General features: G+C 42.3%; 1 protein-coding gene across 1 annotated transcript in view; it reads right to left on the reverse strand.

Moving 5' to 3' along the window:
* The window catches only part of LOC126484568 (uncharacterized), a 246590-nt gene that overhangs the window by 51538 nt on the left and 170172 nt on the right, over window positions 1-24880 (reverse strand). The window contains exons 5-6 of the mRNA XM_050108132.1: window positions 9595-9786; window positions 5611-5761 (exon numbers count right to left, since the gene is read on the reverse strand). Of these exons, the coding sequence (XP_049964089.1) occupies window positions 5611-5761; window positions 9595-9786 (343 nt within the window). The remainder of the gene's footprint in view (window positions 1-5610; window positions 5762-9594; window positions 9787-24880) is intronic.

The following is a 24880-nucleotide window of genomic DNA, read 5'->3' on the forward strand; positions in this document are numbered from 1 at the left end:
ACACAATATGTGCACAGCATCATTTTTTATTGTACATAATATAAGCAAAATGAAATTAACATTAATATGAGGAACAAAAACTTTAAATATGAGAACCAGTTGGTACAAAGTGTGGCCAAAGAAGTGGTTGTAGATATCTTATTCTAGCAGATGAGTTTTACCTTACTATTATTTTCAATCATGCTGTATTTTAGAATACGTTAAATAATTTCTTTACTTGAATTATTCGTGTATGAGATTGATGGGGAAGGATCATTGCAACAACAGCCAGTAACAAGTCCACAGATTCAAAGAATCCAAATTTGGAAGAGGTTATCAGACTTCATCATTTACGTACTAATTTTGTAACACAGATCCGTTACCGAGTGTGGTCGGCATTTTGTTGTATATGTTCATAACAACAAAAGCCCTGGGGAGGAGTTGTAATGGATCTGGGAGATGTGTTATTTTCTATCGGATTTGACGATACAAAACCTAATGAGGGAGGTTGTAAATGTTTTCTTATATTTTTGTCAGAATATTTTTTGTGAATTGTAATTTGCCTTATTTTATGCCAATTTGCTTATATGTTCAGGAGTGACAGCATATTGATTTATATTAGTAGATGTGACGAAGAATATCACAGAGACTTGTTACAAGTGGAAGCTTGTGTGTTGTGTGAAATGTCTTTGACGCTGGAGTCGTCTTTGACCGTAGTCAGTCAGCAGTGAACTCTCGGTGTGTGACGGTGGAACGATGTGCAGGTCCCCGTTATAATAATTTGCAAGTGACCAGCAAAAAAAGAGTTATTCTACTACTTTTTTTATATAAACATCAAGAAGGAAGCACATTCGGAGAAATGGTATTTGAAGCACCAAAAATGAGGCAAATGCATTGAACCAGAACATTTCAGCAGCCAACGAAACAGCATTATGGAATCATACTTCCACTAGATGACTGAAGCCAACACTAAAAAGTCAAATATCATCTTATAAACATTTTCACAGAAAAGTGAGTACTGTCACGAAATATGCTAAATTCAAGTATATAAAAATAGTGAGCATATTTCAGTGCCCTTCAGTTGGCAAATCCGACTCTAGATGAAGTCCTATCCATCGCTCAGTCTTTTGAAATTTCTCGCGCCGCTGGAGCACAAATAGAGGCATGGGGCGACGTCGGGGAAATACAATCTCTGTGCGATGTTGACGAAGCGTGTGGTGTGTCCCCGCCGGCCGACGTGGCCACAGTACGCTCCCAAGTGCAGCCTCGGCCTAACCGTAAACAAACCTCTAAGAAACTGCAGCAAAACCCACGGCAACTTCCTTCATGTCTGCGGTGTTTTACGAAACACTCATGAGAAGATTGTCCACAACGTTGGGTCGTGTGTCACAAATGCAAAAAAAAAATGGTCATGTGTCATCCGTTTGCAATTCTGACCGCATACATGATGTTCATGAACATGACGCTGATTCTGTATTGTCTGTCAATTGTACTTCTTCCCTTTCAGGGAAGTTATTCCTCACTGTCCAAATACTTGGTCGAGATGTTCGCATGCAGGTGGATACTGGTTCTGCTGCCACTATCATCAATTCTCAGACGTATCTTCAGTTGGGTTCTCCAATCATGGCACCTGTCACTAGGCAATTACGGACTTACAACAAACAGAAGATTTCTCTCTTGGGACAATTTGATGCTGAGGTATCATACAAATCTGTCGTTCACACTGTTCCCATAGTTATGGTTGACCATAGTAACGCGGAGAATCTTTTTGGTTTCAATGCCTTTCGTGTTTTTGGGTTCTCCATAGATGACTCTGTCAATATCGTCTCTGATGCTATTCCTTATGCTCAACTGGATTCCTTGTCGATGACATTTTTGACCCTTTTTTCTCCTGGGTTAGGCCGCGCAAACAACTTTGAAGCTCATATCAAGCTCAAACCCACTGCTCGGCTTAAGTTTTTTCGAGCTCGGCCAATTCCTGTGGCCCTTCGTGATCAGGTAAAACGGGAGCTGGATCGTCTCACTGCTTCAGGGGTCTTGCTTCCTGTCACTTCCAGTGAGTGGTCCTCTCCTGTCATTGTCGTTGCTAAGCCAAATGGTGATATTCGTCTCTGTGGCGATTTCAAAGCCACTTTAAATGCTCAATGCCTTATCGACACTTACCCTATGCCTCGACCTGAAGAATAGTTCTCTAAACTTGCTGGAGGCCAGTATTTTTCTAAACTTGATCTGTCAGAAGCTTATCATCAACTTCCTCCTGACGCTGCTTCCCGGCAGTTTCTGGTCCTTAACACGCCTTTCGGCCTCTATCAATACCAATGATTGCCATTCAGGGTTGCCAGCGCCCCTGCTCTCTTTCAGCGATTCTTGGAACTGCCCCTGGGTGTATAAATTACATGGACGACATTGTTGTCACTGGCTCCACCACTGACGAACATCTTCAAAGTCTCCACACACTTTTTCATGTCTTACAGACTGCCGGTCTTAAATGTAATATTCAGAAATCACAATTTTTTCAGGCATCTATCACGTACTTGGGGTTTCAACCCTCTCGGGATGGTATTTGTCCGCTTCCACAAACTGTCGCTGTGATCGATGCCCTTCCTCACCCTACATCTGTTAAGGAACTGCAGGCCTCCTTGGGGAAAATAGCATACTATCACAAGTTTCTACCGTCTGCTGCTTTGGTGGCTCAGCCGTTGCATCACCTGTTGCATAAAAACGTGCCTTTTCACTGGTCAGCGTCACGCGATGCGGCTTTCCAGAAGTTGAGAACCATGCTGAAACAGACCCCGTGCCTGGCTACGTATCGACCTGGTCAACATCTTGTTCTTGTCACGGACGCCTCCCAATACGGGGTCGATGCAGTCCTTGCGCACCGTTTCTCTGACGGTTCTGAACAACCCATTGCTTATGCCTCCAAAACGCTCACGGATGCCCAACAAAAGTATTCTCAAATTGAAAAAGAAGCTTTGACCATTATTTATGCTCTTCATAAGTTTGGTGTCTTTCTCTATGGATCCTAATTTCACCTTGTTACGAATCACAAACCTCTTGTTTCCTTGTTTCATCCATCAACGTCACTTCCCAACTAGGCTGCACACTGCCTCCAGTGTTGGGCTCTTTACTTGTCTCGTTTCAATTATGAGATTCATTTCCGGCAGATGGCTCAACACACGAATGCTGATGCACTGTCTCGCCTTCCCATGGGTCCTGATCTGGCATTCGATAGAGGCGAACTTTTGTGTTTCCACCTGGATGTTGCCGAGCAGCAGGTTGTGGTTTGGTTCCCCATCACTGGGGACCGTCTGGCGGCTGCTACGGGTTCTGACTCAACCCTCTCCCGGGTTTTACGCTGTATTCAGAAGGGTTGGCCAGATCGTCCGTCCGCTAAGACTTCTGATCCGTTGCGGAACTACTACGCTTTGCGTTACCGCCTCACGGCTAGGGATGGTGTTATCCTCCTTTCCACCGAAAATGCTTCGCTGCGTGTTGTGGTACCTGCGTCTTTGCGTGCTTCGGTCTTGCGCCTCCTTCACCAAGGGCACTGGGGTGTCTCTCGCACAAAATCTCAGGCGCGCTGTCATGTGTACTGGCCCGGCATCGACTCTGAAATCGCACACGTGGTCGCTGCCTGTGGCCCTTGTGCGTCACAGGCCGCCGCCCCGAAGTCATCTTTGTCACCGTGGCCTTCAGCTGAGAAGCCCTGGGAACATATTCATGCTGACTTCGTGGGACCTTTTTTAGGTACTTATTGGCTTCTCGTTACTGACGCCTACTCTAAGTTTCCTTTCATTGTCCGTTGCACATCGCCTACCACCGCGGCAACCACCAATGCTCTAGCTCACATTTTCTCTTTGGAAGGCCTTCCCTCTACTCTTGTTACTGATAATGGTCCGCAATTTGCCTCTTCCAATTTTGCGGATTTTTGTGCCCGTCACGGCGTCATGCATGTCACGGCCCCTCCGTTCCATCCACAGTCAAACGGTGAGGCTGAACGACTGGTCCGCTCAGATGAGGAAACTCCTGACTTCTTCTGCTGATGATTCACTTCTCCAATTTCTGGCTTCTTACCGTTTCACCCCCGTGGGCAACCACAGCCTGGCTGAGCTCTTACATGCCCGACAGCCCCGCACGCTACTTCATCTTCTACGGTCTTCCACCTCACGGCCGCGGGTGCCTTCGCTTGGCCGGATCACCGCCGACGACCTTGTATGAGTACGGGGATATGGCAGGCGGCCAAAATGGATTCCTGTCCGCATCTTACAACACTGCTGCCGACGCCTGTATGAAATCCAGACGGACACGGGTGTTGCAGTGTGTCCTTTGGACCGGCTTCGGCCTCGTGTGCCGGCAACGCCTGTTCTGGATGCCGCTACACCACATTCGGGTCTACCTGACGCTCGAGATACTGGAATCTCTCATTACTCACAACGGAGTACTCTCACCATCATATCGGTGCCAGCACAAGAACTGACGCCACCAGGAGACGTGCCCATGCAGGAACCAGATGACCATCATTTGTCGGAGCAACTCTACTCGCCTTCTTCTCCTACGGACGCGGGCACATTGCCCATGTCTCCTGTTGAACCAGATGACCATCATTTGTCGGAGCAACTCGACTCGCCTCCTTCTCCTGCGGACGCGGACACATCGCCCATGTCTCCTGTTATAACAACCGGACTTGCCACAACGGGCAGATTGGTGCACGGGGCCCCAGCAGATTCGACCCCCACGTCTCCTGTCATCTCGACCCGTTATCATCAGGGACACTTCCGTCCATACGGGAAGCCTCCTCCTTGAGACTTTATGGCCAGCCAAACAACACCTATGGACGTTAGCAATCTACAGGCCACCTATATCAAGACCTGTGCAAAAAATTCAAAGGAGGGAAACGTGTTGTGACTCGCCGATCTTTCAAAAGGGCCGCCGCACAGTTACGCGCATCCTCTACATGTGGCGCTGTCTGCCAGCCATGCAACAGCAGCGCCACCTAAGCGGCCAGCCAGCCAGCGGCCACTGGACTTGGACTCAGTTATGATTTGACTGTTAAAGTGTATACACGTCTTACTCTGTTTACTTGATCTGTGACTTTCATGTATTGCATCTTCCTTGAAATATATTTGTTCAACTTGAAGTTATTACAGTTTTATTGTTTACAGTTAACTCCATATATGAATTTCTTCCCTCCACTATTCCACTTCAATAAAATGTATATCCTAACTTAAATTTTATTTGGTGTTTGTTTATCACCTTCCATTAAATGCCAGTTAATCCATCTTGCTACTCTACTAATTCAACTGCAATTCCTAAGTTTCTGAAAATTATTGTCCCTAAATATCTAGCCTTATAAGCATTTGGGTTTCTAAGATCTTCATTATTGTTTATTCGCATTTATTATTGGCTGTAATTTAATGGTACAAACAAATAACAGTATAATTTTGGACTGTGTACTTATAGTCTACGATTCTGCATGAAATTTGTACACCTTGAAAGTCAATGAACAGAACTTAACTGTTGTAGGAACATGAGGCAACAGAAGTTCATTAAACAGCATACAACATTAATTTCCTCAAACCATTTAGCATTTTACAAGGTATTTATTTTATGAAATACATAAACATCCATTACCTGTAGCATTAATTGTTAATGATTGTGCTGCTGTATCTTGCTGAGTAGAGTCAGATGAAGAAAATAGTGATAACTGAGTATTTCCAGTAAATGTACTTCCTAATGATAAATCTTTCCCAGGGTCAATATGACAGAAATTCTGATGAGATTCCTGCAAATTCAGAATAATTATTTTCTTTACACACATGTTCAAGTACACCAGCCACACAAAAATTCAAAACTTAAGATAAAAAGCCACTTTTAAACACAACATAACATTTTCTGCAATAACATGTCTTGTGTATCACACGTCTCTAAGTAACACACATATGGCACTTTCAGCCTCATCTTTCTTCTAAAAATTGGGTAATATTTTGTTTACAGCTACTAATTTACAATGACCTATATGCTTCCTGTTATCAAAATAACATATAACATATTTGTGGCTCACATTTGCATGTTGGAAAAAAAGTCAACATAAGGCAGTTTTTCTGAGTTTTCTATCAGAATGCAGGATATCTGTCGAAAGCATCACATCTAAATGAAGTTTTTACCTTTCACTATTGGTGGCTTGCAACAAGAAAGCATGCATTTATGTTACGTCAATATGCAGTGCTGTAAACATCTGGAGTGTCATATTCAATCAGGTTATCACTGGTCTGTTTCCAAACCTCACACAGAGTGCGTAAATACAGTGGTGATAAAAAAGAAACTCAAATTTAACACATTTACTGCTTATTGTACAAAAATTTTAAGCACTGTTGCCCTCAAAATAGTCCCCTCTGCCAGCAATACACTACTCCCATCATTGTTCTTCTTTTGGAAAGCCTCTTGGAAAGCATTTTCTGGGGTGGTTAGCAGATCTATTGTCCATTGTCCTAAATCTCTTCTATGGCTCAGAATGTTCTGGTTCAGAAACTATGTTCTCTCAATGTGGTTTTAATTTTGCGAAAGAGGAAAAAGTCTACTGTGGCTCAGTCTGGAGAATACGATGGGGCTCAATGGGAATGTTTTTGCTAGACAGCTGTGAACAAGGTGTGATGTGTGAGCCAGAGAATTGACATGATGCAACATCCAAATCTGGTTTTCCCTAAATTCAGCCTCTTCCTGCACACAGCAGAAAATCATTCTGTTTGGTTTGTTACAGACTAACATTCTGCCCTGCTGAGCTAACTCGTAAAACTGTGTGTGACTCATACCAGCTCTTTCACTATCACTTCAACACAAATCCAACAGGCAGCTTGTGCACAACCTCACTTCATCGCCTGTATCTCACTTTGTAACAGAGCGAACTGCAGCAAATGGTAGTTTGCTGTCTAAACCTCCTGCTATGTGCTCTATAGCCGCAGCCTCCTCCCTCTGTTGGTTGGCACTCTGTGTTCGATGTTTCTTCCTTTCTGGACACACCTTGTATAAAACTGAGAGCGATACGATTCACAGAAAAGAGTACAGATTAGCAGCCAGTCTTATTCAACTTTTTTCATATAGGAGCTTCATCAGAAAACTTTGTTTCCCAACTAGTCGAACAGTACACTACGAAAATCTGGGCAGTAACCTTAGAGGGAAAATATATGTATTAATGCAAAAGTTGCCTTCTCGACAGATACAAAACACATTTAATGCTAACTATCTCTATGTTCATATTCCCCAAGCCACATTATGGTTTGTCACAGATATTACATCATTTACCAAACTCATTTCCCAACTCTCCTGTTCCACTTCTGAATAGTACATGAAAAGAATAACAGCCATTAACCGGATTTTCTTGGTGTACTCATTCTGTGATATACACGATGGAGGAAGTAATATGTTGCTTTAATCTTTTTGGAGTGCATACTCATGGAATTTAAATCTTCACTGTCATGTAAATGCCCCTTTTTCAGTGTCTACTACTAAAATTGTTTGATCATGTTGATGATGCTCTTACAGTGGACAAAGGAACATGTGAAAATGTGATTCTAAAATTCTTTTCTTAACAATATCTGACAAGAATGTGACACCAAACAGCAAGGTCAAACAAATAATGGTTTTGCAAATAAACATGGTTTTCAATGTGACGCAAGCAGCATACCAATGTTCCTCTTCACCATAATCAGTTTCCGCTTCTTGCGTGTTGATGCTCTATCAAAGATGCAGTCCGAGACTTGCTTCAACGTATTTTTGTATTATGAAACAATAAGCTGCAGCACAAACCTTAACAGATACCTTGCTGTCAACTGCGATAATCAGGAACAGCTTTCCACAAGAATTTTATCAAAGCACCCCAGCTGTTGCACATGTTACTTTTCCTTGCAGATTACTATGTACCAAATATTTCTTCCAAAAATACAGTCCTTAACTATAGCTGGAATAGCACATGGGAAACAAGAATGCAAAATATGAAAAAAAAAAAAAATTCTTTAAAATGAATGAGACGGAGCTTTATACTAGTATAATATGAAGATGCATTTGGGAAATTTATCTTTAAGTCTTAATTAAGTTTCACAGTACTTCACACATCAAATCTTCCATTTACAATGCTGGCCACCGTAAATGCAACACGAAGAAAGACAAGAGGTAGCACAACAAAATTTATTTTGTAGATAACATGTTGACCAAGTATCAAATGATTACGTTTACAGACGTCTGTGACATGTGGTTCCTGCCAGAATCAGTAGCCAGAGTAGCCGCCATTGTTGGAGATCACCGCTGCCACACGTCTCGGCATTGAGTCAAAGAGACGTTGGATGTGTTCCTGGGGTACAGCAGCCCGAGCAGCTTCCACACGTTGCCAAAGATCATCTGGTGTGGCAGCTGGGGATGTAATCTGGGTCACTCGTTGAGCAACCATGGACCACATGTTTTCTATCGGCGAAAGATCCGGAGAGCGAGCCGGCCAGGGAAGCAATTCAATCTGGTTATTGTCGAAGAACCTTTGGACAATGCGTGCCACGTGTGGTCACGCATTATCCTGTTGAAATATGGCTGTGGCCGAGCCCTGAAGGTAAGGAAGGACAACTGGCTCCAGCACCTCGGATATTCAGCGCCGGCTATTTAAACTACCGGCAATGCGTACTAGAGGCGTGCGAGAGTAATATCCAATACCGCCCCATACCATAATACCCGGTGCAAGACCAGTGTGGCGGTGCATAATGCAGCTGTCCAGCATCCTCTCTCCATGGTGTCTCCACACTCGAATCCGACCATCGTGGTGCTGCAGACAGAAGCGTGCCTCGTCAGTAAAGACAACGTCAATCCATTCTGCCATCCACATCCGTCTGTCATCACACCATTGGCGACGGAGACATCTTTGGTTCTGCGTCAATGGTAGACGAAGCAATGGACGTCTTGCAGACAGACCACTCTGCTGTAAACGGCGTCGAATGGTACGCGCAGACACTGGATGATGCGTTACAGACGCAATGTGCTGTGCTATGGTTCGGGATGTCACTGAGCGATCCGTCACTGCCATGCGCACAATTTGCCTATCAGCACGTGCAGTGGTGCACCGAGGTGAATGCGATCGACCACGTCGGTCCGTCGTACCCTCCTGCATCCAACGGTCACATATCCGCATTACAGTTGTTTGGTTTTGTCCAACACGACTAGCGATTTCTCTGTATGATAATCCACAATCTCGGTAAGCCACTATCCTTCCTCTGTCGAACTCGGATACTTGATCAAAAGATGTTCGCTGTTGTCAACGAGGCATAACTGATCGTCTTGTGAAACAACCACAAGGTAAACACATGTGCCGAACGTACACCCATCGAAATCGCCAAGCCTTAAATGGCGCTATGAGGTGGCGCCACAGGCGCGCGTGATGTGCGTCTGCGCTGAAATTCTAATCAGTTGCATATCTCATCGCTGCAAACTCATGGTGTAAATTTCACTTGATTCGGATGCTTCCTTCAGGGTGTTGCATTTACGGTGGCCAGCAGTGTATTTTCCAATTTTATGATGTTTAAATTAAATGCATTGGTGGCCAGTCCCTCAATCAATATAATTTTCATAAAGCTGAAATACCTGGTTATGTTGATGTTCTGGTAACCCTTGAGTCACATATGATTCAGCCTGTAAGCGAGCGTGTGCAGGAGGAGGAAGAGACAAAGCTTGAGTCTGGTTTACACCATTCCCCTCTAGAGACAGTATGCCTAAATCAAAATCCAACTGGTCTAGTCTGGGGAGCTCTATGCACGGAAATTCATTGTTAATATTCTGAAAATATAGAAAAATGAAACAATTACAAATAAAGTTTCAACAAATGTAACAAAGCTACAACTGAAGGAGTCGGGGGAAGAAACCGTTAAAACTCGGTTTAAAAAAGATTTGTCTGATCTCATAACCAATTGCATTTTCAAATACAGCACAAGCTGATATCAAGTAGTTCCTGATGTACTGTGACAAAGCACTGTCTACTGTATAAATTCCTGTCTTATCACGTTTAAGTATGTTGTTGTCTCTGTAACTAACCAAACATACAACATGTAATAGTCCAAAATACACTGTTGTGAATTAACACTTTTTTGTGCTGACCCATTCAATTTTTATTTGCACTTTCTGACAGTTCACATTAAAACACAATGTTATGAACTACCACAAGAGCTCCAGGAGAACCTCATTTGTAATCAGTTACAAATGAATAGAAATGAAATATTTTATTCTGTAATGTACTAATTTAAGGTGTGCGGATACTGGAACACATTGTAATGAAAGAGGCTGTGTTGGGTCATGGGGAGTGCCTGAAACAGTGGGTTTCATAGTGTGCGATACACGCTGAAACAGATGTGGGTGGTGTGTAGGGACACTTGGTGGATAGGGCCACTTAGTGCAGCTTTGTGAAGTGGTTGTGACAAAAATGTTAAACTGTGTCACAGACCAGTTAATGTATGTTCTTAGTCAAAGTGATGTACAGTTAGGATAAGTCATTGCCACTTTGATATGAATTTCGGGATGTTTTGAGGAGAAAGAACAAGTTCTGGAATCAGTGTTAACAGTGTATAAATTTTAGTAGCCTTTTTCATTCACTTTTGCAATTATAATTCAATTTGTAAAAATTCATTGTTTACCATAATGCAAATTAACTGTGTAAACCATTAATTTTGGAAAAGCTTAACATTTATGTATCTTTGCAAGTCATGACAACATATTCCTATGGAAATCACCAACTAAAAATCTGTAACTAAACTTGTAATTAATGTTTCTGGAACATTGTTATAGAAATTCAGTGCAACGTCCACATATTACGAAAATGAGAAGATTCGTTTAAAATGTTAGAAGAACGATTCATTAATCTTTTGTAACACGATTTAAAGATTTTGGGTTGTAAATAGTTATTCCGCGTTTTAGCCTTCAAATGTTATAAAAAGTCATTTTGAACTTTGAATTGTAATTTTGATGTTGTAGAAATATTACCAGCTCAAAATTGTTTCATAAAATCGCATAATTAATTAAATTATGAAAAGATATTAGAGAATGTTCTGGACTGAATAATAAGAAATTAATTGTTAACTGTATGTATGTTTCAACATTGCACTTGTAAAAGATCATTAATTTCGGAAATACGCATTATCATTGTACTACTTGTTTCAATTTCTACTAAAACTCCATAATGTCAGTTTTTGCTGGGTTAACTTATTGCAATTATAACACCAAACACGAAATAACATAACAATGTCAAAGAACATAATTGTTAAAAGATGTATAAATATACTTTGTCGAAAAGGCTTGAAAGGAGAAGTGCGGTTGGAGTACTAGCTGATGTGTTCCGGTGCCTGTAAAGTTGTGACAAATAAACAAGTGTTGCTAACAGATTAATTGGTGTACAGTTGGTAGTGATCCAAGACTTTCTGCAGCGAAAACATACTGTGCTTCTGGATCTGGTTACACAGAACATGAAAAGAAATGAGTTACAATTTAGAGGACATGTAGAATAGCAGCTAACAACTGGTGATTAGCTGAACCCAGATTTTATGTAATTACATGTTTTGTTCCTTTATAGGTAGTTAGAAGAAAAACTAAAATGTCAACAAGTAACACTGAAATGGCTCTTATTTCAAAGTTTTAAATTACATATTTTTACAGATTTTGAGGTATAATACATCTTTCACACTATACTACATAATTTTATGTCCTTTAGTATTACTGTAGAATAATTATACATTTTCAAAATTCACACACAGCTTCACTACTTAGCAAGGAGAGAAAAAAAAATTTTATGTTTAATATTTGTGTTTCTCGTTTTTACTTTTGCATTTCTCATGCTGTCAACAATCCCGTTACACTCAAAGCTAAATTACACAAGTTTGATGCAGACAATAATGACTTTCCTTTCTTACTTGTTCCCAAACACTTAACTTTGTGAAACAATCAATTGCACGTAATTTGACCATAGCAACGGTTGAGTCTTAACTGTCATCGAAGCTAAAAAGATGGATTTCTACTGACAGCGCTTTAACCACTGATGGTAAAACATTCCTCGGCCAAACCTTGAGAGAAACATATAGGATGCACAATGAAATCTCAAATTAGAAAACATTTCCAAAGCAATCTACATGTTAGGAATAAGCAATGGATTTCTTCAAAGAAAAATAAATTCTACTTACACAGTTGCAGGGACAGCTTACACATTTAATAGTGAGCTTTAAAAAGAACTTAATCTTGCATTGGTTGCAGGGAACATACCCTGGAACAAACTTCAAATATTTCCAGAAATACTGCAACTGCAACATTCCTGAGGAGTCCACTCTAGGAAGTTGTCGATTCTGGCTATGTTGACGCATTTGAAAAAATCACGGCCGACATTAGCACATCATCCATATGGATTTCTGCTATGTGAGATTGGTTGTTGTAGGCCATTTATCACTTAATCTAATAGTGGCAAGTTGGACTCCGACACTGCATCTAAACTCTGTTTAAGTTACTGTAAACGTTTAGAGGCAACAAATAGTTCAAGAATTGCTAGATTCATTAATGATGGACTTGTGGAACTATGGCCAGATGGTGTAACATAAGAGAGGTTCCCACTGACGTACACAGATGCAACTCCATACTTGCTGAAAGCAGGGAATCATTTAATGTAGTTTATCCAGACTTAGTGCATCTTACATGTATGGGTCATGATTGCAAAGAGTGGCAGAACAGTTAAACATCTATTCCCAGTAGTAAATAAACTGGTATCAGCTAAGAAAATGGTTTTCCTGAAATGATTTTATCATGTACACTCATGCTCATAAATTAAGGATAATGCTGATACATGGTGAAACAATGTTCTGGTGGGCGGTTTGCGGGTTTAAATCACCTTTGGGTATGACCATGCAATGCAGTGCATTTGACCTGCAGTCGTCACACGGTGGCGCTGGCATCAGTTCACATACGCAGAGGTGTGTTAGTGCCATGTCAGAGTATGGTGCAGCGAGTACGTGTGCAGACTTTTCAGACGTGCTAATGGTGACTGTGTGTTGAAAATGGCTCAAAGAACACACATTGATGACGTTATGAGGGGTAGAATACTAGGGCGACTGGAGGCTGGTCAAACACAGCAGGTCATAGCATGGGCCCTCCGTGTGCCATAAAGTGTGATCTCAAGATTATGGCAACGATTCCAGCAGACAGGAAACGTGTCCAGGCAACTACAGTATGGGACGTCCACAGTGTACAACACCACAAAAAGACTAATATCTCACCATCAGTGCCCGCAGATGGCCACGGAGTACTGCAGGTAGCCTTGCTTGGGACCTTACCGCAGCCACTGGAACAGTTGTCTCCACACACACAGTTTACAGACGACTGAACAGACATGGTTTATTCGCCTGGAGACCTGCAAGGTGCATTCAACTGACCCCTGGTCACAGGAGAGCCTGTAAAGCCTGGTGTCAAGAACACAGTACATGGTCACTGGAACAGTGGTCCCAGGTTATGTTCACGGACGAGTCCAGGTATAGTCTGAACAGTGATTCTCGCCAGGTTTTCATCTAGCGTGAACCAGGAACCAGATACCAACCCCTTAACGTCTTTGAAAGGAACCTGTAAGGAGGTCGTACTCTGATGGTGTGGAGTGGGATTATGATTGGTGCACGTACACCCCTGCATGTCTTTGACAGAGGAACTGTAACAGGTCAAGTGTATTGGGACGTCATTTTGCACCAGTATGTCCGCCTTTTCAGGGGTGCAGTGGGTCCCACCTTCCTCCTGATGGATGATTACACACGGTCCCACCAAGCTGCCATGATAGAAGAGTACCTTGAAACAGAAGATACCAGGCAAATGAAGTGAGTTGCCTGATCTCTATACCTGAACCCCATTGAGCATGTCTGGGGCGCTCTCAGTCGAAATATCGCTGCACGTCATCAAACCCATAGGATACTTCAGGAGCTCCGCCAGGCATGGGTGCAAGAATCGGAGGCTATACCCCAGCAGCTGCCTGACCACCTGATCCCAAGTATGCCAACCTGTTGTGCGGCCTGTGTACGTGTGCATGGTGATCATATCCCATATTGATGTCGGGGTAAATGTGCAGGAAACAGTGGCATTTTGTAGCACATGTATTTCGGAATGGTTTTCTCAGCTTATCACCAATACCGTGGACTTACAGATCTGTGTCGTGTGTGTTCACTATGTGCCTATGCTATTAGTGCCAATTTTGTGTAGTGCCACGTTGTGTGGCACCACATTCTGCAATTATCCTTAATTTATGAGCATGAGTGTGCTATGCTACAAGCAGCAGCTACCTGATGTAGCTCTGCTTCTGCAACCACTGATAACAAGGTGGGCAACATGGATTGAAGTTGTGATGTTCTAAAATAAGCACTTTGGAGCTGTGTAGTCAGTGATGGAGAACTTTTCTTCTGACCCTGCTGTGTCTGTGAGTAGATCCTTGTCAGCAGTCAACAGTTAAGTGCTCGGTTCAGTTTGAAACTGGAGACTTCTTGTATGCCTCTACAAGAAACTGTGGGAATAATGGAAGATGCAATTTGGAAGGTCAGTGTTGTACCAGGTGAAGTGGGTAGCATAGTTTCCCGTAAACTGCAACCTGTGCTGAATAAGAATTCCAGATACTCAAATCTTGTTATTTTGTCTTGCTTATTTTAATGGTAAAATTGTAGAACACCCTGACAATATTATTCCTTGCACAATCCCTCTGCATAAATATGCACTGCAGACTTTTGAAAAATTGAGTAAGCTTTCTCAATTTATAAAACCATATTCAAACAATGTACACTCCAGTTTGGAATATCAACAATGTAAGGAAGAGACAGAGTGCTACTCACTGTTAAGTTACATGCTGAATCACGGACAGGCACTATGAAAAGACACTTACACATTAGCTTTTGGCCAAAGTCTTCTTCAGAACAGGAAACACAAATTCATTCACACAAGCTAGCACATCTCACACAACACAAGCTAGCATACCCAGCTCAGAATGGAATGCAATTATCACATAGAACAGAAGCAGCATTCTGGAAACAGCAGGAAAGGGAAAGGGACAGCAGAGTACAGGTGGGGGAAGAGGAGAGTGCTGTCTGGTGCAGCATCCAGGGACTTGACTGCCAACAGGCGCAGCATCGTGAAGCTGTGGGGCAGGGAGGCGCAGCATCGTGAAGCTGTGGGACAGGGAGGTGGATAGGGGGATGGGAGAAACAGGGAATGAGAAAGGATAGAAGTGGGGAAAGGGAAACATGGACAGGTGCGTTGGCAGAGGGCAGTGCACAAAGAGGGCAAGGGGTCAAGAATAAGTAGGGGTTGATAAGGCAGAGGAGGGTGGAAACTGTTGGGTGGAGGGTGTAGGGACATTAGGTTAATGTAGGTTGAGACTGGTATAATTCTGGGAGCTGAGAACAACTCCCATCTGTGCAGTTCAGAATAGCTGGTGGTGGAGAGGAGAATTCAGATGGCTCGGGTAATGAAACATCCACTGAAATCAAGCATGTTATGTTCAGATGCATGTTGTGCCACAGGGTGGTCTACTTTGCTCTTGCAGTTTATCAGTGGACAGCTGGTTGGTACCCATACAAATATAAAAACCTGTGCAATGAGTGCAGCAGAGCTGGTATATTACATGGTTGTTTTCACAGGTGGCCCAGCCTTGATGGGGTAGGGTAAACCAGTAACAGGACTGAAACAGGAAAGCTGGGAGAGTGGAGTGGATTGGACAGGTCTTGCACCTGGGTCTTCCACAGGAATATGATCCCTGTGGCAAGGGGTTGGGATTCAGAGTAGCATAGGGATGGACTAGGTAGTTGTGGAGATTGGGTGGTCGATGGAAAAACACTTCAGGAGGGGTGGGAAGGATTTTGTGTAGAATGTCCCTCATTTCAGGGCATGATGGTAGATAATCAAAAGCCCTGATGAAGGATGTGGTTTAGTTGGGTCTGGGGTGGTACTGGGTGACATAGGGGCACTCCTTTATAACTGGTACTTGGGTGGTGGGAGGATTAGGGGTGCATCAGGAGGACAAGGGGACGTGGATGGGAGAGGAAGTGTTGAGGCTGTGAAGGAATGAGGATGGTGTGTTTTGGCCCTGAGTCCAAATCATGAAGGTAGCATCAATGAACCTGAACCACTTTAGAGGTTTGGTGTTAGGGAAGCTAGGAAGGTCTCCTTGTATGGCAGATTTGTTTGTATACCATCTGTTCAAAGGAGAAATAGTTGTAGTTAGGATAAAGTTAGTAAGATGTGTGATGAATAAGGTAGTGGGTTTAGACTGTGAAGGATGTTGGGAAAGGTAGCACTCAACAGTGGTAAGACCACAGGCATGATGGCTGCTTGTGTATAGGGAAGTTGCGTCAACACTAATGAGTGGGAATCCAAGATGTATAGGGATGGGCACAGTGGAGAGTCAGTGAATGAAATATCTGGTATCTTTGATGTGGCAGGGTACATTAAGGGCAATTGCCTGGATGAGTTAGTCATGAGTTGGTCAATGAGGGCCAAGATTCTACCAGTGGAGGCACAACAACCAGCTACAATGGGGTGCCAAAGATTGTTGAGTTTGTGGAATTTGTGGAGCACATTGAAGGTGGATGCATGGGGTGCCATAGGGGTGAGGAGGGATACGGATTCATGGGAGAGGTTATGGCTTCAAGCAGGGGCTGAAGGTTACAGTATTTGCCTGATTATAAAACGACGTTTTTCACAAATTTGTCATTAAAAAAAACTACAGGTTGTCTTATATTCACATATTTAACTACTGCTGCAGAGGTCAACATTTTTAGACTACTTAAGACTGAAATGCTAGATGCAATACCGACCTCGGTAGAATAAACACGATATTTGAATCACGCAGTACTAGTGCAAGAGGCATGCGAGAAACTTTGAACTAGCCACCACAACAATCAATTGCTCCCCTTAAAATCTGATAAATTTGTGAAACACATGAGGAAACAGCATTAAATTACATCATTATACAAACTACTGTTGTATTTGAACAGACTTGCAAATAAAAGTTTCAGTTTGCATGAAAGGCCAAAAATGTCGTCCTTCAAAAACGTTGCTTGATTGTGAACACAACTCTATATTTTGTTTGATTATATGGTCCCCAGGGACTCACACCTAGTGAGTACGTGGCTGGCGACCACGGGGCCCAGAGCTGAGTCCTGGCATTGCTTCCATTTACTTATGCCAGGCTCCTCACTTCTGTCTTTCCTATCTGGCCATCCTCGGTCACCTCTTGTTTCTTTCCAACCCTGATGCTATTAGGTTTTGAGGGCTAGCAGTCTTTCATTTCCCAACCTATACTTCTCATCTGGGATGGTCAACGGCCTGGAAGACAGAAGAGGGTGATTAGTGACACCTCAACGGCAGAAAGGGCGGAGGAACCACCATTACTAACTAGTCCCCCATCGGGCGCCTCCCTGAGTGGCGGATAGAGGAATGTCTCTCAGATATGGGTGATACTGGTGAAATGAAATAGCCAGGGTGGACCAAAACTCGTGAACTGTAGCATCTGTCTCAGAATGAGCTGCTGCAAACAGCGTCTGACCCAGAATGGGCGGCTGAATTTCACACATTGTGGGGCTCACTATCTCATTAGTCAAAATCCCGTTATCCTTCGGGATAACCCAAAATTTCCTTATTTTTATTTTTATTCTCTTTTCATGATGGAAACACAACCGCTTGAATTACATACCCCAGGTGGTAATCAATCCACTCCCGTTCATGGGACAAGTAGACCTGTGGATTCTGGGGAGTCTGCAACATTATGTCATAAGAAATAAATATAAACTCTCTTCTTCAAGTTGGAAAATTGAAACAAACGCTAGACATACAAAGAGAAAAAAATGTAATGATATCAGCTGTACAGGAGACCAGATTCACAGATGAATGTTGTTTTGAATCAGACAGCTTTAGAATATTCAAAGGAAAACCTGGCAAAAGAGTCACAAAAAATATACCACATCTAGGCACTTGCTTTATTGTCAACAAGAAAATGATCGATTCAGTCTTGGATTTCTCTTCAAGTTGTGGAAGAATGTCAAAACTCTCTTTCAAATCTATGAATAAGCTTATACGATAGCAAATTTCCATGCTCCCACAAATAAATCAAACAAAACAGAATCAGAATCAGTTGACAAAATTTGGGAAAAACTAGAAGAAACAACTGACAAAGTTCCAAAACACCATTCCATAATTTTGATGGACAATTTTAATGCACAAATTGGTAGAGAAAAGAAGTATAAACAAATTGTTGGTGACTACCCTGCACATAAAAGAACAAATAAAAATGGTGAGTGACTAATTGATATTTGTAAGAATGATATGTGTAAGAACCGTGATCTTCTTTTAAAATCCACATCCTTCAAGCGTCTACCTCGAAAAGCCAAAACTTGGAAACACCCTGATGTCAACAACAAATTTACAGAAACTCTACACAGCAAACAAAATAAAATGGACTGGAACAGAATTAAAGAAGTCATGGTACAATCGGCCACTGAAACTATACTGGCCAATAAAAATATAAACACCCATAGTGGAACGAAGATTTTAATGAAGCAATTGAAAAGCGAAGACAGGCTTGGATAAAATGGAATAGCAAGAAAACCTCCGAAAATCATGAAAACTTCTTGAAGGTTAGGGAAGGTACGCCAAAAATATTGAGAACAACTAAGACACTCTTCAACAAAAACCAAATCGATGAAATAGAAACAAATTTTAGAAGGCATCACACTCGGGAATTTTATAAAGCCTTTAAATCACAACTATCAAAGTTTAAACCTCCTACGTTACATATAAGAGGACTCGATGGAAAACTAAATTTGAATGACAAATTACTTTTCATCCCTACTGAATGCTGAAAATCCAAATGAAAAACTTGATATCTATGCTACTGTTCCTCCTGCAGATAGTCCCCCTCCCACATCAGATGAAATCATGAAAACTATACAAAGCTTGAAAAATAACAAATCTGGAGGTGAGGATCGTATCTTGGGTGAAATGTGGAAATACGCACATCATGATACAATAAAACATCTCCATGATATCATAGTGAAGATTTGGGAAACTGAAACTCTACCTCCAGACTGGACAATAGCAATTATTCACCCACTTCATAAAAAAGGCGATAAGATTGATCTGAATAATTACCAAGGAATCTCTTTGCTACCAACGACGTACAAGATCTTTTCCAGGCTGTTGTTAAACAGAGCTGAATCAGTCTTAGATCAACAATTGGGCAAATATCAAGCTGGTTTCAGGACATAAAGATCCTGTGCAGAGCAGATCCATAATCTGTTATATCATACACCAAATCAAGATCAAAAACGTTTGTTGTGACCTTTGTCAACTTTCAAAAAGTGTATGACTCAATTGATCGAGAAACAATTGCGAATTTGGTCTAGATAGGGGAACAATCAAGCTGATAAGCGCCACTTTAAATAACACAGTGTCAAAGGTCAAGTTCAGAAGCGAACTATCAGAACCATTTGAAATCTGTACACGGGTGAGACGAGGTGACCCGCTCTCTCCATTGCTTTTCAACTGTGTCTTGGAAAAGATACTCAGAGAGTGGAAAACAACCATACCGACATGTTATGAGATTCAAATTGGACACAAAAGAAATGGCCTCAGTGGAAACTGTTTGGCTTTTGCTGATGATCTGGCACTCATTGCAAATAATATTGACGAAGCTAAGGTTCAAGTGTCCAGCCTACAATCAATTGCTGCTAAGACTGGCCTAAAAATATCATTTAACAAAACTGAATTCATTACAAACATCAAAGCTCCTCCTCATGTTGAAATACAAGAGAAAATCAAGCAGTCGAAGAAATTTAAATATCTCGGAGAAATAATTACACCTGACGGTTCAGAAAATGCAGCTGTAGAAAGTAGGTGTTCTAACTAGAAGGTGCTTTTCATCTATGCAAAGACTTATACAAAAGCAAAAGCCTGTCTTTAAACCTAAAACTTTGTCATTATAACAATGTAATTAGACCATCAGCTTTGTCTGCATCAGAATGTTTAAACATGACGAAGAAAGAAACACTACGAAAACTTTAAATAAAAGACCAGAAAATTTTGAGGAAAATCCTTGGCCCTGTCAAAGAAAACTGAGAATTCCGCCGAAGACAGAACTGTGAATTATACCAACATACAGAAGCCATTGTTACCAGAATGAGGAAGTGGAGAATGATGTTTTTTGGTCATCTGGAAAGAATGAACCTGCGAAGACTTACTCATTGCATACATTGATGAAGTTCAAAAACAAAATTGTATTCAAAATGGGCAAGCCAAGTTAAAAAGGATTTACAGGAAGCTGAAATTTCATTTGATGACATTCAGGATCAAGAAGTTTTCAGAGAAAAAGTCAAAATTACTAAAAACCTTATTTCACTTACTATGCCAGCTCCACGTCCTGTCTGCAAATGGTCAAAATAGAGAGAAGAAACACAGTCAGCCAAACTGAAAATCTACTGCCAAAAGAGGAAAACACAATCAGGAAAGAGATAAAATTCTTCGTGGTCCATAGCAGTCCAAAACGATAGGGGGGGGGGGGGGGGGGATAATAACAATAACAATTGATTATACGACACTAATGATTTGCCAACTGGAATGCAAACGAAAAATTCGGTTGCTGTTGGCATTTTAGAATACTAGATAAAAACTAACACCTTTCAAACCATTTAATCAGCTTTAGAACAATATGGTGCCATTTAGATGAAAAAAAAGGAAAACAAGCCAGAATTAAATGTCTAAAAAATGAAATAAATCATATTAAACTGACTGTAACTGTTATCATGAGAGTAAATTAGTGTCAAGACCCATCGTGAAGATAGTGCCCACAAATGTCACTTTTATTTGCGTATTAATTGGTGTTGTTACATATGACCTGTACCCTTGAAGATATTGCAGTCCGTCTTTTACAGCTGCTCAAGTGCAGCACTATGGAGGGCTAATAGCAACACCAGCGGACCAGCTTGGCTTCGAGCTCAACTGTGATTAGTGTGGGGAGGGGGATAGTGAGCGGCAGCTAATTACGTGTTGTTCGGACATGGAGGAGATACAGAGAGACAGGAACTGTTGATGACATGCCTCGCTCAAGCCACCCAAGGGCTACTACTGCAGTGGATGACCACTACCTACAGATTATGGATCGGAGAAACCCTGACAGCAATGGCACCATGTTGAATAATGCTTTTTGTGCAGTCACAGGACATCACGTTACGACTCAAACTGTGTGCAATAGGCTGCATGATGCGCAACTTCACTCCTGATGTCCACGGCAAGGTCAATCTTTGCAGTCATGACACAATGCAGTGCAGTACAGATGCCGAATGGACCGCTCAGGATTGGCATCACATTCTCTTCACCAACGAGTGTTGCATACGCCTTCAATCAGACAATTGTTGGAGACGTGTTTGGAGGCAACCCGGTCAGATTGAACGCCTTAGATACACTGTCCAGCGAGTGCAGCAAGGTGGAGGTTCCCTGCTGTTTTGGGGTAGCATTTTGTGGGGCCAACATATGCCACTGGTGGTCCTGGAAGACGATACATGAATGCCATCCTCCAACCAATAGTGCAACCATATCGGCAGCATACTGGCAAGGCATTCATCTTCATGGATGACAACTCGCACCCCCAACGTGCACATCTTGCGAATGACTTCCTTCAGGATAACATTGCTAGACAAGTGTGGCCAGCATGTTCTCCAGACATGAATCCTATCGAACATCTCTGGGATAGATGGAAAAGGGCTGTTTATGGATGATGTGACCCACCAACCACTCTGAGGGTTGTACACAAAATCGCCGTTGAGGAGTGGGACAATCTGGATCAACAGTGCCCTCTTCCAGGCACTTAAGTGTAAATTTCAAAGTAACCATGTAGATGTAGATGGACTCGTGGGTAGTATGTCATGACAAGTACAAGCATGCATCAATGCAAGAGACGTGCTACTGGGTATTAGAGGTACCGGTGTGTACAGCAATCTGGACCACCACATCTCAAGGTCTCACTGCATGGTGGTACGACGATTACATCATGTCGCCAACCATGGGAATCCATGACACATAATTTGTCTGTTTATGAACATCTACCACATTTAAACTGCAGTTTGCCTGAATAAATTTGAATTGAATTTGTAATTGGACAAATGCACAAAAGTGGTACCCATTTCTCCAAGAAACGATAAAAGCCTGAAGTGGCCAGTGGCATACTTATGTGTTTTCTGTAGCAATTTTGTCAATGCTCAACATGAGCCATGACAGGAACGAAATTGGGTGTGCCACCTGATGGTTCTAAGCAGGCAATCAGATCGACGATATGTTTGGAAGTAAGAAACAGTGCAACATTACCACGTGCGAAATCTGATATGTTTTCAGAAAAGAAAACAGCTGCAGTTTCAGATTCCACCATAACCACAACTTCAGAAATCATAATATACACTGCAGAAGCAGCAAAATATCTGTCACAGTGAAGACACACATTTCACAACTGTGCTATTAGGATGATGGTAATGATTAAAAGTAGTGATGCTACACAAACAAGCTTAGTAAGCAAAAAAGGTAGTTAAGACAAAAATTGATATTGTCAAGGAAAGAAGCTGAGTAGCACCGTGGTGTAGTGGTTATGATACTAAACTGTTGCATGAAGGGATGTGAGTTCAAAACTCACCAGGACTGTGCAATTTTAATTTCTATATTTGGTTCACGTATATTCTAGAAATATCCACAAATGTCAAGAATAATTGAACTGGAATGTTCTGTAGTTGTGTATACAGGGTGTTACAAAAAGGTACAGCCAAACTTTCAGAAAACATTCCTCACACACAAAGAAAGAAAATGTGTTATGTGGACATGTGTCCGGAAATGCTTACTTTCCATGTTAGAGCTCATTTTATTACGTCTCTTCAAATCACATTAATCATGGAATGGAGACACACAGCAACAGAACGTACCTGCGTGACTTCAAACACTTTGTTACAGGAAATGTTCAAAATGTCCTCCGTTAGCGAGGGTACATGCATCCACCCTCCGTCGCATGGAATCCCTGATGCGCTGATGCAGCTCTGGAGAATGGCGTATTGTATCACAGCCGTCCACAATACGAACACGAGGAGTCTCTACATTTGGTACCGGGGTTGCGTAGAAAAGAGCTTTCAAATGCCCCCATAAATGAAAGTCAAGAGGGTTGAGGTCAGGAGAGCGTGGAAGCCATGGAATTGGTCCGCCTCTACCAATCCATCGGTCACCGAATCTGTTGTTGACAGGCGTACGAACACGTCGACTGAAATGTGCAGGAGTTCCATCATGCATGAACCATATGTTGAGTCGTACTTGTAAAGGCACATGTTCTAGCAGCACAGGTAGAGTGTCCTGTATGAAATCATGATAACGTGCTCCATTGAGCGTAGGTAGGAGAACATGGGGCTCAATCAATACATCACCAACAACGCCTGCCCAAACGTTCACAGTAAATCTGTGTTGATGACGTGATTGCACAATTGCGTGCGGACTCTCGTCGGCCCACACATGTTGATTGTGAAAATTTACAATTTGATCACGTTGGAATGAAGCCTCATCCGTAAAGAGAACATTTGCACTGAAATGAGGATTGACACATTGTTGGATGAACCATTCACAGAAGTGTACCCGTGGAGGCCAATCAGCTGCTGATAGTGCCTGCACACGCTGTACGTGGTACGGAAACAACTGGTTCTCCCATAGCACTCTCCATGCAGTGACGTGGTCAACGTTACCTTGTACAGCAGCAACTTCTCTGACGCTGGCATTAGGGTTATCGTCAACTGCACGAAGAATTGCCTCGTCCATTGCCGGTGTCCTCGTCGTTCTAGGTCTTCCCCAGTCGCGAGTCATAGGCTGGAATGTTCCGTGTTCCCTAAGACGCCGATCAATTGCTTTGAATGTCTTCCAGTCGGGACACCTTCGTTCTGGAAATCTGTGTCGATACAAACGTACCGCGCCACGGTTATTGCCCTGTGCTAATCCATACATCAAATGGGCATCTGCCAACTCCGCATTTGTAACCATTGCACTGACTGCAAAACCACGTTCGTGACGAACACTGACCTGTTGATGCTACGTACTGATGTGCTTGATGCTAGTACTGTAGAGCAATGAGTCTGTCAACACAAGCACCGAAGTCAACATTACCTTCCTTCAATGGGCCAACTGGCGACCTTCCTTCAATGGGCCAACTGGCGGTGAATCGAGGAAGTACAGTACATACTGATGAAACCAAAATGAGCTCTAACATGGAAATTAAGCGTTTCCGGACACATGTCCACATAACATCTTTTCTTTATTTGTGTGTGAGGAATGTTTCCTGAAAGTTTGGCCGTACCTTTTTGTAACACCCTGTATACTATTCGTATTCTGTCCAGAGGCAGTTCGTTCCGCGCTCTTGTATGTGCAAGTGCTGAATAACCTTCGTTAAGTGAAGTTCGCGTTCGTCATTCACCTAATTACACCTTCTTCTACACGACATTATTCAGATGGAGGTCTGGGAATTGTAACTTGTGATAGCGCACATTATCTACGAGACAGAGGCTCCCATCAGGCCATGACAGAGCCGCCGTTTACGTGGCGAGTAACCCGAGTTCGAGCCATGTTCAGCAGATCGCAATCTATTGGAGACAGAAGAAGAAGAGGACATTACGATGACAGCAACTGCGTGCCATGACATGAGACATCCTTCCAGGTTCTCTGGTGACAATAGGCCAAGATCCAAACAAGTGGCTGAAGGTATATGAATGTATAGCCAAATTTAACAAATGGGATGATACCGTGTGTTTGGCTAACGTATTTTTCTACTTGGAGGGCACTGTCAAGCAATGGTTTGAGAATAACGAGGACAAGT

Source organism: Schistocerca serialis, chromosome 1 (genome assembly GCF_023864345.2).
Source record: "Schistocerca serialis cubense isolate TAMUIC-IGC-003099 chromosome 1, iqSchSeri2.2, whole genome shotgun sequence".
NCBI classification, from domain to species: domain Eukaryota; kingdom Metazoa; phylum Arthropoda; class Insecta; order Orthoptera; family Acrididae; genus Schistocerca; species Schistocerca serialis.